Raw genomic sequence first — 16,446 nt, 5'->3', positions numbered from 1 at the left:
GGTGTCCTGCATGAGTCCTAATCTCTCTGACATCAATAGACTTGGGAAGTAGGAATGTATGACAAAAGTAGTTCATGCAGCTACTTTTACTGTACCATCGAGACACCCATTATCAGTTAATCTCTTAAAGTCCCCCTGTAGTCAATAATTATATCCCGTAAAACTCATGTTTGATCACCAAAATGACATATTTAAACATTTTTTTTTTTTTTTGTGAAAAAATTTCTTCATGCCTTAAAATATCTTGAATGTAACTCGACACCCTTGCCTCATTTAGTATACGCGGTTCTATGAATATGCAAATGAGCCCCGCCTCCACTCACTCACTCAGCTCAGAGATCTACTGTGCTGCGTTCCAGTCCAAAATTGTCATGCCCTTCACTCGCTAACTTCCCTTCGTCTCGTTCACTCGGATGTACGTCATTGCGAGTGCCCACTACTGGCGGAAACTGCAATGGTCTGAACTGGAACATCCTAAGCCCTTGATCACTTGGAATCAGCTGTGGAGTTGATTTATTATTTACATTTTGTTCCCTTTAAGAATTTGTTTAATGCAGCATCCAAATGTTTATAGGTGTGTTTGGGTTGTTTTAAATTTAAAAAAAATATAATTAATATATCATAGAGTTGTCTGTTGTGGTGGTGATTAGACGAGATCTGTGGTGACGTCACAATCGTACTGCATTGTGGGACATATAGGTGCCTGAAGTGTACATTTGAAGTAGACTCGCTCCCTCGGTCAAAATCGAGGGAACGAGGGTCTGTCCATATAAACTTCCCTCGTCCACTTCACGAAGTGGAACGCACTTCAAAATGGCGGCAGGGATTCCCCCGAGGGGAAGTGCTTAGGGAAGTTCGCAAGTGCGTGTCTAAAAGTGGACTGGAACGCAGCACTGGTTGACGATCACACGTTGATCTGATTGGTTACAAGGTAGTTTGTGACGTCAGAAACACCAGCGATTTCAAAGTGTGTTTTTGAGACTGTCTTTGGTTCACTGCAGTTTTAAGGGGAAAATACTCAGCAATGGTGTCGACTTATGAATTTACACATGGTTTGTCTTAAAACACAACATAGTCAGATAAACAACATTAAAAACTGGATTTTCCCCACAGGGGGACTTTAAATTCATTGGATACGGGACAAAACTTCAGTGGGTGGGAACCCTATTCCCTGGTTTGCATTTCACATGAGCGATTGCAATGCAACATCATTAAAAATAAAAGAGCATATAAAATTTGAGATATTTTGAGTCATTCTGCCTTTTTTATTTTATGAAGAAAGAAAATAAAGCAAGGTTGGAATGAGATTAGAGTGAGAACATGAACTTTTTTCCCACTATTGATTTAGATAACAGACAGTATGTTTAGTTTGTATAAACTGGGTCAGTTCAGTTCTTATCTCGAAACAATTACCCCTAGAACATTACAAGAACTCACTGCACTCAAAACACGCCCTTGAAGGTTCAAGTGCCATTACCAGCACCCCACTGAAAGGACGCTTTGAGCCAACATCTAGTAAAAATATCCCAGTACTCCATTAGTTCCTGCTATGAGCTGTCACTTCTGGGAAAGGAGAAACCAAACTCCTCAGCGAGAAGTTCCGGCCGGCTCCATTTGGACGTGGAAAGCGGCGGCGTTAGTCTTGCGCATCTTAAAGCACTTAGCAAATAACTGCCTTTTGAAAACAAAACTGTCAGGTGTTCTCGACTGAACTGGTGTTTTATTAAAATACAAGTCATCATGCACAAGACTGCCCAAGAAAGACAGTTAGACTTCCATAAAATACATACATTCATGCATTCACTTTATAAAACAAAATGTTGTTGCTGAAATCTGTTCCAAAACCTAGTGTAGCCTCCGTAGGTGGTATTTTAACACATTGTACGATACCTTATTTTTGCCAAATTATAAAGCAACATTCATCATTTACAGAGAATGCAATTCCCAGAATGCATTGCAACAAGCTCTGTGAAACAAAACGAGTGTCGTTTACTTTTGCATTAATTACTTGTAATTATCCAAAGTATGGTCTCATTAGTTTAGAATCAATTGTGAGCATGAGTCGGCGCGCCGCCATCTTGGAACAGTCAGCGTGTCGTCCCTCACAGTAAGAATCAATGATGCTTCAACATTGTACAGCTTCTGGTTGTGAAACCACCGAGATTGAAAATCCCAAAGAAATGGGATAACCTGTCACCGGTGAGAATGTGTTGGTTTGTGTTTTTATATGCATTATCTCAATAGTACAGGTTTTTACTATGGTACTTTTTAATGATGTGCTTGTTGTATTGTGTTAGTTTAGCAAGTCTATTCCGGATATATATTCATACATGCGTCTAACTACAATTGCAGGCGCACTGTCAACTTGCTCCCAAATGTTCACCGACCGGCTTTGACTGTTCCAATATGGCGGACGGATTACGTATAGAGGCCCATAGAAACAGCCACTAATGGGACATTTATATATATATCTGAATGTGAGCTTCTGCCCATCTAGTAGTTCCATAGCACTTGTCTATATAGGCAGTATACTAGGTTTTGCACCATAATAATCAATCTTTATATTTTGAAAATTGTAAACATTTAACCTTTATCTGTGTCTTTTTAAATGCTCATGTTGACAAACCAATGATCCAGAATGTATTTTGAAGTCCTCTGGTGAATCCTGTAACTCCATAGTTCCTTATTATAGTCCATGGATGGCACTCAAAAGAAAGCTTATGAGTAATATGTTTAGCGGAGCATGTTTGATCATATACTGTACAACAAGTTATAAAATGAACGATCACCTCTGGTGGTTTTGAAAGTGAGCCACCTTCAGTTTGAATTAAACCACATTAGCAGCATCTACAACACAAGGGCTGCATCTGAAATCACATACGTCCCTGCTATAAAGTGGGCGAAAAACAAGTGTAAAAAGAGTAGTATGTCTGAATTCACAGTATTCATAAAACAGTAGTCGGATGACCTACAGTACTACTGTCTGTGTCTGGTCTCATTCCTGTTTCTTTCCTTTCCGTTTCTGGTCTAATTCCTGTCTGTTTCCGGTCTAATTCCTGTCTGTTTTCGGTCTCATTCTTGTCTATTTTCTGTCTCATTCCTGTCGGTTTTTGGTCTCATTCCTGTCTGTTTTTGGTCTCATTCTTGTCAGTTTTCGGTCTAATTCCTGTCTGTTTTCGGTCTAATTCCTGTCTGTTTCCGGTCTAATTCCTGTCTGTTTCCGGTCTCATTCCTGTCTGTTTTCGGTCTAATTCCTGTCAGTTTTCGGTCTCATTCCTGTCTGTTTTCGGTCTAATTCCTGTCTGTTTCCGGTCTAATTCCTGTCTGTTTTCGGTCTCATTCCTGTCTGTTTTTGGTCTCATTCCTGTCTGTTTTTGGTCTCATTCTTGTCAGTTTTCGGTCTAATTCCTGTCTGTTTTCGGTCTCATTCCTGTCAGTTTTCGGTCTCATTCCTGTCTGTTTTCGGTCTCATTCCTGTCGGTTTTCTGTCTCATTCCTGTCGGTTTTTGGTCTCATTCCTGTCGGTTTTCTGTCTCATTCCTGTCGGTTTTCTGTCTCATTCCTGTCGGTTTTTGGTCTCATTCCTGTCAGTTTTCGGTCTCATTCCTGTCAGTTTTCTGTCTCATTCCTGTCGGTTTTTGGTCTCATTCCTGTCGGTTTTCTGTCTCATTCCTGTCGGTTTTCTGTCTCATTCCTGTCGGTTTTCTGTCTCATTCCTGTCGGTTTTTGGTCTCATTCCTGTCGGTTTTTGGTCTCATTCCTGTCGGTTTTCTGTCTCATTCCTGTCGGTTTTCTGTCTCATTCCTGTCGGTTTTCTGTCTCATTCCTGTCTGTTCCCGGTCTAATTCTTGTCTGTTTTCTGTCTCATTCCTGTCTGTTCCCGGTCTAATTCTTGTCTGTTTTCTGTCTCATTCCTGTCTGTTCCCGGTCTCATTCCTGTCTGTTTTCTGTCTCATTCCTGTCTGTTCCCGGTCTCATTCCTGTCTGTTTTCTGTCTCATTCCTGTCTGTTCCCGGTCTCATTCCTGTCTGTTTTCTGTCTCATTCCTGTCTGTTCCCGGTCTCATTCTTGTCTGTTTTCTGTCTCATTCTTGTCTGTTTTCTGTCTCATTCCTGTCGGTTTTTGGTCTCATTCCTGTCAGTTTTCTGTCTCATTCCTGTCGGTTTTCTGTCTCATTCCTGTCTGTTCCCGGTCTAATTCTTGTCTGTTTTCTGTCTCATTCCTGTCTGTTCCCGGTCTCATTCCTGTCGGTTTTCTGTCTCATTCCTGTCTGTTCCCGGTCTAATTCCTGTCTGTTTTTTGTCTAAATCTTGTCTATTTTCTGTCTCATTCCTGTCGGTTTTCTGTCTGTTTCATGTTTCTTTCCTGACTCTTTCCTGCCTCATTTCTGTCTGTTTCAACTGAAGTGTCTGACAACATGAATGTGAATGTAGTACATCTGTATTACATTCATATTATCATGGGTTACATTATATCATATTCATATTAATTACATATTCAAGGGAAGTACCTAGAGACTATGCAATTTCGGACGCAGCCACTGGTTATGAATGGTTTCTCCTAATCTGGGCCTGGAGGGCCACTATACTTTAGAGTTTAGCTCCAACCTGTATCAAACTCACCGGTTAGCTCGTTCAGGCGTGTTTGATTAGGCTTCGAGCTTAACCCAAGGAACCCTGCTTTACGAGCTTTCCCTCACAATGACGTATTTGATGAGTCTCATTGATCCTCTCTTGCCCCTCAGATTTGTCCTGTACCTGCCCTTGCGTCGCCTCCGGCCTCTCCAGCTCAGAGCCGCGAACACCGAACAACAGCAGCAGAATGTGACGGTAGCGCAAGTCGCTAAGGCCACTAGTACGGTGTTGGCCGCCAAATGCCACACCGATGTCAAGCTTCCTCCGTCCCCAACGGGTCGAGGTACGTCACCTGTAGTGATGTTTCGGCTGATGTAACCCTTCGTGTCGTTGGGGTACGGTTGACTATCCATCATGCTGCTAGTAGGGGAAGAACTCAGACTATTTGCTGATTTGCCCATACGGGTGTGTGTAAAAGTTAGGGTCAGGTGTCTAGGGGTTGTAGAGTCATCAGTGGTGATTGTAGGACTGGTGGTTCTTGTGTCGCTGCTAATTGTCTGTTTTGGTTGGGGTAGAATCGTAGTTTGGGTTGGGGTAGAAGTCTCATATGCAGGGGTATTTTGGGTTGATGTTTGAAAGGGCACATTTGCAGATGTTAAGGGCTTTGTGGTCGTCCACTGTGGCGTAGTAGTCGTCTGTTGGGGATTGGGTGTAGAGTCCATTTTAGGCTGTGACGTAGTTGATATAACATGCTCTGATGTGCTTTGAACAGTTGTAGCTTGTATTGTCTCATATGCAGGGGTATTTTGGGATGATGTTTGAAAGGGCACGTTTGCAGATGTTAAGGGCTTTGTGGTCGTCCACTGTGGCGTAGTAGTCGTCTGTTGGGGATTGAGCGTAGAGTCCATTTTAGGCTGTGACGTAGTTGATATAACATGCTCTGACGTGCTTTGAGCTATTGTCTCATATGCAGGGGTATTTTGAGTTTGGGTTTGTAAGGGCACGTTTGCAGAAGTCAAAGGCTTTGCGTTTGTTAAGGTTTCCGATTGTGAAGTCTGGGAAGTAACTGTCTTGAAAACAGCTGTAGTTTCTAGATACTCATCCGACTTGGATAGCGAGGTAGTCTTGGCAAAAGATTGCATAGTGTTTTGAGAAGCCGTCGCTAAAGATTTTGTAGTCTGTAGAGATGCAGTTTGTAATCCCAAAGGCTGTTGGGTAGTAAGAGCTTCATTGATTGGGATGGAGGTCAAAGTAGAGTCAAAGTAGTCAGTTGTAGAGCTTGGGTGGGCTGTAGTCGAGGGGTTTGGTATGCTGTGGTTTAAAGTGTCAGTACTTGTATCAGGTTCATCCGTCTGAGAGGTGGTTTGTGTAATATGATGCAGGTTTGTTGATTCCCACTGTGGCGTAGTAGTCGTCTGTTGGGGATTGAGTGACGTAGTTGATATGATGTGTTCTGATGTGCTCTGAGTTGTTGTAGCACATCGAGGGAGGTTATGTTGTACTTCAAGTGTAGTAGGAACAGCTCGAGTGGTTTGCTGGGGGGTTGTAGGTTTTTTTGTACTAGTGGAGGGAGGACTGATGGAGCGGACGGGTGGATAGTTGAACTGACGCTTGTCAGAGGTCAGCGGCTCTGAAACATTGAGCCGCGAGGAAGACATGTGAGGCAGAACACGCACGTTGGTGGTGAAGTGCTTCCCGAACACCAACAGGTCCGGATCCACACCTGAGAACCAGACATCGCAATCAGATTATTAATGAACAAGCTTTATACTTGTAGGCTGAGGGAATGTTCATTTCATCTTAAGTGTTTCCACGCTAAATGCATGTAGTTTCAATTCTAGTGCACACTTTTTCAGATTTAAATTATGTAGAAATGTCTTGTTTTGATCTTTATGTTGAAGACGTTTGGTGTACGCATTCAATCCTCATTAAAAGAAAGGAAAGATCATCATGGTTTTACATTTCTTCAAACCAAAGTAGAGTTTGGTGTGCAGTTTCTCACCTTTAGTGACATTATAGAGGATGACATTTCCTCTGCGGTGAGGAATGCAGCTCTCAGCGGTCGGACATTGCAGATGAAAGCAGTTCACACTGTCCTGAGTGGTGTTGAAATGAAACACAGCCAGGTTGCAGGAGACTGTGCATGCAATTCAGAAATTAATTTACAAAAGTCTTTTAACAAGGTCTTTATGGCTGTTGAAGATTCTGAATTGTACTTAGATTTATGCATTTCCATTATATAGTGCAACCACATTCTTTAAAAAATATTTGATTGCATTTCTAATTTTAAGTCAAAATTCATTTATTTAATCATTCATTTAGTTAAGAAACAAATACCCTGAATGTTATATGATATACTATTTGATAAATAGATATACTTTGAAATTAATATTTTCACTTACTATATTACTATTTATTTTTTTATTAAATTCAAAAGTAGCTGCTATAACTTTGTGAACAAATCTAGTTTATACTTTAAACTTGGCATTGAGTACTATGAATATTGTTGATAATTATGACAAATTACTTGTGATGTTCCATAATTTGTAATCTACTATATTAATACATGCAAATGTAAATATCAGAATATCTGTATTATTTTACGTGCATTATGATGTAGCATTTGTGTTGTCTAATTTTCATTGCACTAGATTAAAAAAGTAGAATTCTGTCAAGTTAAACATTTCACAAAAATTAGTTTTAAACGCTAAAAAGAAAGTTATAGCCTAATATTCACAATGAAGACAATTTTTTTCGACACACTTAGTCAATTAAAACATCTGAATGTAATTGCAAATGCTGTATGATCTTTTCTGCGTCATCATTTTCTCTTTTGATCAACTATTTCGGTGATTTTTAGTGGATGTATGAAGTCAGTTCACTCAAGTTCACACAGATCTAGCAGAGGAACCACATGTGTAGATCAACATGTTCTTCTAACTACAAACACGTGTTTTCATGTTTAGCACTATATCCTTAAATCAACCAAACTTTTTTGGTGAAACGTTTTGCTGTCTTTCTTTCAAATAAATGACACTTGCTTTAATGTTTTATTGATGCAATGACATTCAGACGTTTTTGGGTGTTCTTGAGCTACTTTAGTTAGTCAGTTGTTCCAGTTTAAAGCATAAACTCACAGTTTGGTGTAAGACAGCAGGCTCTGCTGCACTTGAGCGCAGACTCGTCCTGATAAACCCTCAGGATATGAGCTCCTCTGCGCTGAGATTCCTCTATGTCCATATACAGTCCTGGATATCTGCGGATCCAGCAGCTCTTATAGTAAGATGTCGGAGAGCAGCTGGAGTCCGAGGAGCAGATCAAACCCAGAATCCACAGCAAACTCCATGGCACGGTCATTGCGCGCTTCATTCGGCTGGTCTGCGAGGCTGAAGCTCAAGTCATGTTGTTTTGAAGCGCTCGCGCTCGTGTGTTTCTGGCGCAGGTGAGCGGAACCTGCGCAGACTGGAACAGGTGTGATGATGATGATGATGATGATGATGATGATGAACGCGCGTGAAGCGAGCGAGAGCGCGCCAGAGTTTAGAGCTCACCCCTTTAATTCCGTGCTCCTCGTTCATCCAGACATTCATTCATTTATTTATTCAAATAAGAAAATTCTCAGATAGTGGTTTTATAAAAAATAAGCTCTTTATTTGCTGTAGCCAAATTTGTTTGTGTGTGTCAAAACAATCACGATATAACCATTAACTGCAATCGCTATGCAAATTCTATAACTTTTTTGTAGCCTATAAACAATAATTTCGTTCTATAAAATGCAGCTTGTGTGGCCTTGTGTCTGACCCCTTCAAAGGAAGTCAAAACCTAACTGAATTGTGTAAATATATAAATACATACATTTGACTTTTTCTATAAGGAAACAAAGTTTATATAGCCTAATTTTCATCCGCCAAATACACGCCGCTGGTAAACGGTCGCGTTCTCTGAGGAGATTTGCAAACATAGCAACTGGATGCCTTTCGATGTTTTTCTTTTTTATTGGACGAAACCTCATCAAAATATACTGTAAGAGGAAGATTTCAGTCTTGTTCCGATAAGCCCTCCACCATGGCCAACGAACGTCTTCTTTCTGCGCACTTCACGAGACACGAGATCTCGCGATAAATGTTGAGAACGTGATTCAACGTATGTTTTTAAGTTGAGGTGGCAAACACTCTCCTTAAGCCAATTTACAAACTAGTTGAGACAGTGAAACTTAACATAAGTTGAATGAACAAATTCAGCCACTTTAAGTTGTGCCAACTTTAAAAACCTACATTGAAACAACTAAACTGTGAAATGCTTTTTTACAGTGTACACTCGTTATTTATCACTTTAGGCAAAAGGGGCACAACAGCTCTTGCTATTTTATAAAGTAACACATATTAAAACAGCAACTAAAGATCTTTACATTACAACAACATTAAGAAAAAAAATTAAATGTTTGTTTAATTTTTTATACAATCTATTTTTGTTGGCTTGAACATGACACAAACGCTTTTTCAGTAACATTAATAGAATGTTTGTTATGTTTTTTCTCTATAATGATGTTCTGAAAATGTTAGCACAAAAATGCTATCATTGGAGGAATGATTTTTTCCTGAACATTTTAAATGTTACTTGTTTTGGAACATTCAAAAAAAGTACCATTCCCATAATATTTACAAAATTATAAAATGGAATGTTCCCTTAACGTTCGCATAACCAAGAAAAAAGTTTTAAATGTTCAGAGAACACTCAGAATATACATTAATAATAATAATAATAATAAAAGTTACATTTTCACATATAGACCTACATTCATCACAGGTATTATGATCAAAATTAAAAGGCACTTTTTATTATTTTGTTTTGTTCACTGTAAAAAATGATGTAATTATGACAACAACTGTTTTTACATTGCTTTAACTCATCATAAGTTAAGCAATTTTTTCCTTTTTTTATTATACAAGATTCAACTAATTTTTAAAGTCAGTTTAATGTAATTCAATTTGAAATGACTTAAATAATCAAGTTGATTGTACTTAAAAATGTAAGGCAGCAATCTTTTAGTGTTGTTGAAGACAATGTTGATTCAACAAACAGATCTTGTAAAAAAAAATAAAAAAAATTTGATTTGGTTAACCTTTTTCAGCCATTTAGCATTCAACGTTATATTAATAACAACTGACAATATTTCAGGTGTATTTCAACGTTTAAGGTCGTTTATGTGTCGGCTGGGAACGTTTTCATAACTTAATGTGTTTTCTTGTCAGCTGGGACACGTCCCATGCCAGCTTGCCCTGTGGAACACCATTGGCTCTTTGTTCCTCAGATGAGAAGTGTTTGATTCCTTCTGGAGAAATCAGAGAGGATTATTCTAACTGTGCAGGGCCAGATTTCCAATCACAGAAGCTGATACTATTTTCCCCGTTGTGTGTGTTACAGCCACAGGTTTGCCAAAAGACACTTGGATCAGGTTGCCGAGTGGCTTTCACACTCCATTTTCCAAAATACAGCAGATCTATGAAGGCTGCGAACACTGGCTGGAGAATGAGCTCTCAGCGCCAAGGTGAAGTTGTTGCACTGGGATCAGCCTCGAGTCTGCCAGGTCAGGAACTGAGAGCACACAATACAACACAGTTTGAAGGGCAAATGTTTAGTTTGACATGCACTATGAAAATCAGAGTACAGAGTAACAGAGTACAAACTAGTGGTATTATTAAGAATGCCAGTACTTTTATTCTTACATTTATTTTTGGGATTGATTCTTCATGGTTTAGGTTAGACTGGAGTTCAGATCATTTTGTAAATGAGTCAGAATGCTAATATTTTCACAGCATCAGTAGCCTACAATATATGTCGATTAAAAATAGTATTATATTTTATTATGATAATAAAAAACGAATGATGAACTACAACATGTAGGAGTGTCTTTGCCACTAGATGGCGCCAGATCCTCTTTAAACTCAAGTGCCACGCTGATTGGCTGAAGGATCCCAAACATGAGCTGTGACATCAAGGGACAAACTTTGGAAAGTGTATTGGCACATGTATTAATGATAATATTCTGCATGATGTAACCATAACTTTTTTTTCTAAATACTTGGAAATTCTATACACAACAAAAATGTTTCGTCTTCAGTATATAAGAAAGCAAGTGGAACGACTTCAATTTGCAATGCCTTTAATTTGTCTAATTAATTTCTTAGCCTCATGTTCTTTATCTTTCTTATTTATCTTTTTCTGTCATTAGCAAATTATTGTTAACTATTTTTTTCTCTCTATTCTGTTGACAATGGATGTATTGTTGTTCAATTTTGTGTATTTTACAAAAAAAGAAGTAAATTTCATACTTTTAAGAGCCTGCAAAAAAGAATCGGTTTCAGGCAAAACATCTTTCTAGTATAGTAAATTATTAACAATTTGTTGCTTGATCAAAAATTAAATATTTTGACCTTTAGTGCTAAGGGGGCGATTATACAACACCGTTTTCAACTAAAACCTGATTTTTTTTACTGGCCGTTCATTTACATAACGACGCCATTTTGGGGCCTGACAATGCTTACTTTTGATAACGGGTTTCCAAGTACAAGCTGAAACTGTTATCATCTCTGTGTAAAATACAAAAAGGCGAATTTTGTGAAAACAGTGACGTCATGCATAAGGTATTACGTGTTCAGTCTATCGATCGCGTAGTGTTTCTTTACAAAGTGACATCGCACACACAGCGATTTGTCATCTCACAACCTCTATGAATGTTTCCAATCAGGCTTTTGCAACCTCCACAGCACCGAGACAGCACATAGGAATGTCAATGATCTCCTTATGACTAAATTTGCATTTTAATTCTATTAGACATTTCCTCTGCATTTGACACAATATCTCACAATATTCTCATTTCATCTTTGTAACTGCCCTCTTCTGGGTTACTTCCTCCCTGTCTGACCGTCAGTATCCGTCTATCCGCCAGGTTAAGTCCACGACTGCTCCTGTCTCACACGGTGTTCCCCAGGGTTCTGTTATTGGACCTTTTCTCTTTATCATCTACATGCTTCCATTAGGTAACATTATCCATCATAGCTTTAACTTCCATTGCTACGCATATGACACCAAACTTGACATCCATTATCAACACACTGCTCCTTTCCCCACCAAATCCATATCAGCTTGTAGGACTATTGATGACATATCTTTTCATGTTATGTATGTTATGTTAACTACGCTCATTGTATCTGTATTGTCTCTTTGCCTGCTGTTGTGTTTACTTGTTATAATATTTTAACGCGACCTTGAGTTTACAGAAAGGTGCTATATATAAAATAAACATTATTATTATTTTTATTGTTGTTTTTTGTGTATCCATGTGAACAAAACTTTTCAAAAACTCAATGGAAAAGTTAGTAGGGGGAGACCGGGGATGGTTGTAACAATTTTGACCTTTCTGTCTATATCTTGTAGTACTTTGAAGTCAGTGTGTTCAAAATGTGATCCAAACTAGTTACAAGTGTCTGCTATTAAATGACATAACTATTATCTTTGCAACACAAACAGAAAATGCATGGTTTAGTTTCAAACACGAGGAGTGAAATGTTACAATTCACCCCATAGTCTGGGTTAGTTGTAACATACCCTGGGGTGAGATGTAACATTATGATATCCACCGGGGTGATATGTAACATAATGAAATAAGGATTTTGACAAAAAAAATATTTTGAAAAGTTTTATTCAACACTGACTTTTCAATATAACTGATGTGTGTGTGTCACTCTTCAATATAACTGATGTGTGTGTGTCACTCTTAGTCTCAGTGTGTTTGTCACTCTCAGTCATAGTAATTGACCATTATAAATTGAACTTGAACACAAATATTGTTTGTTTTTTAGCATGTTTGTTACTGCCAGTGTTAGTATTGGCCATAATAAAATTGAACACTTGAACATTGTGTGTGTGTGTGTGTGTGTGTGTGTGTGTGTGTGTGTGTGTGTGTGTGTGTGACTCTGTTGTTACTCTGTCATAGTAATTGCCCATAATAAATTTAACTTGAACTTGAACATTCTATTTGTGTAAGCACGGTTGTTACTGTAAGTCTATAGTATTGGCTATGTTGTTACAACTAACCCAGAGTCATGTAGCCATGAACTAGCTCACCTTACGGCTAACAGGCAAAACATTAGCACTAACAACTTGCAAGGAAAATATCTACACAGACACACAATAAACATAATAAAAGTTTGATGAGTTTAACTACAAAGCAGAAATTCCCATAACAAAAACAAAAAAAGTAACTTTCTTACCTCAAAATTGTTTTTTCCACTCTAACGTGCTGTGTCTGCCACAGGGCTCTACTTTATCACATGTGGAATAAGAACTAAACTGAGCATGTGCGAAGTGAATCAGGTAATTTGTAACTAGTTCCTGATTGGACAGATTGGAATTGTTACAACTGACCCGTGTTACAACCATCCCCGGTCTCCCTACATCGTTGTCATGCAAATGTACCTTTTTCTTAATAGAACCAGAACTGCCCTATTCTGGTTCACTTCCTACTTGTCTGGCCATCAGAATTACATCTATATCCACCAGGCAAAGTCCATTTCTGCCCCTGTTTCACACGGTGTTCCCCAGGGTTCATCATCTACATGCTTCCATTAGGTAACAATATCCGTCATGGATATTCCATTGCTAACCCAACTTTACATCCAGTCTCAACGCACTTCTCCTCTCCTCTTATCGCGGATCCGAGTGAACGGGGATCTTTTTGACAGCGTAAAGACGAACGCGTAAATTTTCAAAAACGCAATGGAAAAACTTTTCCGTTTACATCGTTGTCATGTAAACGTACCCTTTTTCTTAATAGAACTAGAAGTTAAAACAAATTTATGAGCACCAGAACAACAGAAATAACTTCAAATCAATTTTAACGGATAACACACGCTCTTTATTCCAAATATCAAACTGTTATCAGACACGTTTGTGTTTAAGGTGACCGTACTGAAATAGATTCCGGTAAAATAAGCAGTTACATGTTTGTTTTTACAAGCCCTTGTGGAGAAAAGCCATGAATCTCTCATCACGAGTGCTTCCTCATATCAATATGAATTTCATTCAGGTTAGACCGTTTTAAGTCAAAGTTTTCCACATCCAAGAATATGGCTGATAAATATACAATGTAGCAAATCTATGAAAAACACATCAACATTCAGTACTTGAGTCTGTCGTTTGGCGTTCACGTTTGCCCTGATATATGAAGGAAAGTCTGCTGTTTGTCCACTTTTAGGTTAGTCAGGTAAGTGACCATCATTCCCAGCTGTATTCCATACTAACAAACGCTTACACGAACACTTTTTGGGCTAAAATGAGATGAAATGAAGAAAATGAAGAAAAAGATAAAAATTTCACATGCATTTCGTCCTATTACAGTTCCCATTATACAATGAAAAAAGGTCCCACTTTTTATTAAGTGGCTTTAACTACTATGTACTAACATTGAAATGAATTATTTGATACAATTGACTTATTGTGTACATACATATTTGTACATTGCACTTATATTTTAAAAATGCCTGCAAGTAATCACAGCTGTAATTAATATAATAAATTACATTTGTAATTACACTGTTGACCCTTCCCTTACACCTTAACCCACCCTTAAACCACACCTGTCCCTAACCTTACCCTTATCACACCTCAATAGCAGCAGTGATAGCAGTGTTGGTAACACTTTATTTTACAGTGTCCTTGTTACATATGTTACATGTACTTACCATAGTAATAACAGTAAATGATGCATAACTACATGCAACTAACCCTCAACCCTACACTGAAAAAAATGATTCGTTGAATTTACTAAAATATTTTATGGTAAATGGTTGCACACAGTTGATTTAAGCTACATTTAAACAAATGCATTAAGTTGAACTAAAATTTAATAAGTTCAACTTAATGCATTTGTTTAAATGTAGCTAAAATCAATTGTGTGCAACCACTTACCATAAAATATTTTAGTAAATTCAACTATCATTTTTCCTACCCTAACCCTATATGTGACCCTGGACCACAAAACCAGTCACATGGGTCAATTTTTTTAAAATTGAGATTTATACATCACCTGAAAGCTGAATAAATATGAATTATGGAAAATTAATTTCCACTGATGTATGGTTTGTTATGACAGGACAATATTTGGCCGAGATACAACAATTTGAAAATCTGAGGGTGCAAAAAAATCGAAACATTGAGAAAATCGCCTTTAAAGTTGTTCATTTATGTTGGCTATTGTGTTGCATTTACGGTAGGAAATTTACAAAATATCTTCATGGAACATGATCTTTACTTAATATCCTAATGATTTTTGGCATAAAAGATAAAAATCAATCATTTTGACCCATACAATGTATTGTTGGCTATTGCCACAAATATACCCGTGCGACATGTGACTGGTTTTGTGATCCAGGTTCACATATAGTAAGTACATGTAGTTAATTATTATGATTCAGTACTTAAATATCTAATTACACTGTAACAAATACACCTGTAACCAAAAAGTGTTTTACAATACAACATGAACACAATAAGTACTTATTTATCAATGGAAGCACATAGTCCTTAAAGCCACTTAATATAAAGCGGGACCAAAAACAAAATCAGATGTCATGACATTCAGATTTGGGATTCCGGCAGCTTCTCTTCTTGTGCCTCTGAACAGTGAGTGTTATTAGAGAGTGGTTTGCTCTCTGTGTCCTCGTGACTCCTGCAGAAGCGCAGGGCGTTGGGCGTTTGGCCTGTAGGTGGCGCTGTGGCACTGTAGTGTTGCAGGACTGTCAGTCTCAGTCTTTCAGCAGTCTGTAGATGTGGTGTTGGGCTCCGTGCTCGCTGGTGGACACCTCGAACACGTAAGCGATGCATAGCAAGGTTTCTAGAGTGTCTCTGTTGGTGACCACCTACGACACAGAGAGAGAGAACCGGGGGAATTCAAAGAGAGTTTCGTCAATAAAGAGCACTTCCTTAATGCAACATATTTCTGAGTGAAACAGGATCAACTTGAGACTTGATTTTAACTCACTGGTGTTTGACTGAAGGGTGGACAGTATGAATACCAACAATGTATTAGTTACTTTCTTTGTAAACCATCATTCTTGTACATCTAAATTTGTGAGGACATTCGACACAATGCAACCCTACCCATCACAGCTAACCTGAACCCTTACCCTAACCCTGCCCTTAACCTAATCAACACACACACACACACACACACACACACACACACACACACACACACACACACACACACACACACTCACTCAGACACACATACACACTCACAGACACACACACACACACACACACACACACACACACACACACATATACACACACACACACACACACACACTCACATACACACTCACTCACATACACACTCACATACACTCACTCACATACACTCATACACACAGACGTACACACTCACTTACAGACACACACACATATACACACTCACAGACACACACACTCACACACATATACACACACACACACACACACACACACACATTCACATACACACTCACTCACATACACTCACAAACAGACGCACACACTCACTCACAGACACACAAACGCATACACACACACACACACACACACACACACACACACACATATACACTCACACACATACACACTCACATACACACTCACTCACATACTGTACACTCATACACACAGACGCACACACTCACTCACAGACACACACATACACACTAACAGACACACACACTCACACATACTGTACATACACTCACAAACACGCACTAACAAACACTCACTCACTCACAAACACACACAGACAGACAGACACACACATACACAGACGCACGCGCACACACACACA

At 38.7% G+C, this 16,446-nt stretch overlaps 2 protein-coding genes across 4 annotated transcripts in view; both read right to left on the bottom strand.

The window, feature by feature from the left end:
• Window positions 1-3,926: 3,926 nt before the first annotated feature.
• On the bottom strand, window positions 3,927-8,039 carry mansc4 (MANSC domain containing 4). The gene is made up of 3 exons (XM_079860154.1): window positions 7,712-8,039; window positions 6,577-6,711; window positions 3,927-6,297 (listed from the first exon to the last, which is right to left on the bottom strand). The coding sequence occupies exons 1-3, from the start codon at window positions 7,941-7,943 to the stop codon at window positions 4,682-4,684; spliced, it is 1,983 nt and encodes a 660-aa protein (XP_079716280.1). The 5' UTR covers window positions 7,944-8,039; the 3' UTR covers window positions 3,927-4,681.
• A 6,415-nt stretch (window positions 8,040-14,454) lies between these two features.
• The window catches only part of tead4 (TEA domain transcription factor 4), a 37,110-nt gene continuing 35,118 nt past the window's right edge, over window positions 14,455-16,446 (bottom strand). For all 3 annotated transcript variants that reach the window (XM_079858920.1, XM_079858922.1, XM_079858921.1), the window contains exon 12: window positions 14,455-15,493. In XM_079858920.1, the coding sequence (XP_079715046.1) occupies window positions 15,380-15,493 (114 nt within the window). In that variant the 3' untranslated portion in view covers window positions 14,455-15,379. The remainder of the gene's footprint in view (window positions 15,494-16,446) is intronic.

Source organism: Squalius cephalus, assembly GCF_949319135.1.
Source record: "Squalius cephalus genome assembly, chromosome: 23".
NCBI classification, from domain to species: domain Eukaryota; kingdom Metazoa; phylum Chordata; class Actinopteri; order Cypriniformes; family Leuciscidae; genus Squalius; species Squalius cephalus.
Note: the sequence above shows the minus strand (reverse complement) of the source record. Positions and strands in the feature narration are given on the sequence as shown.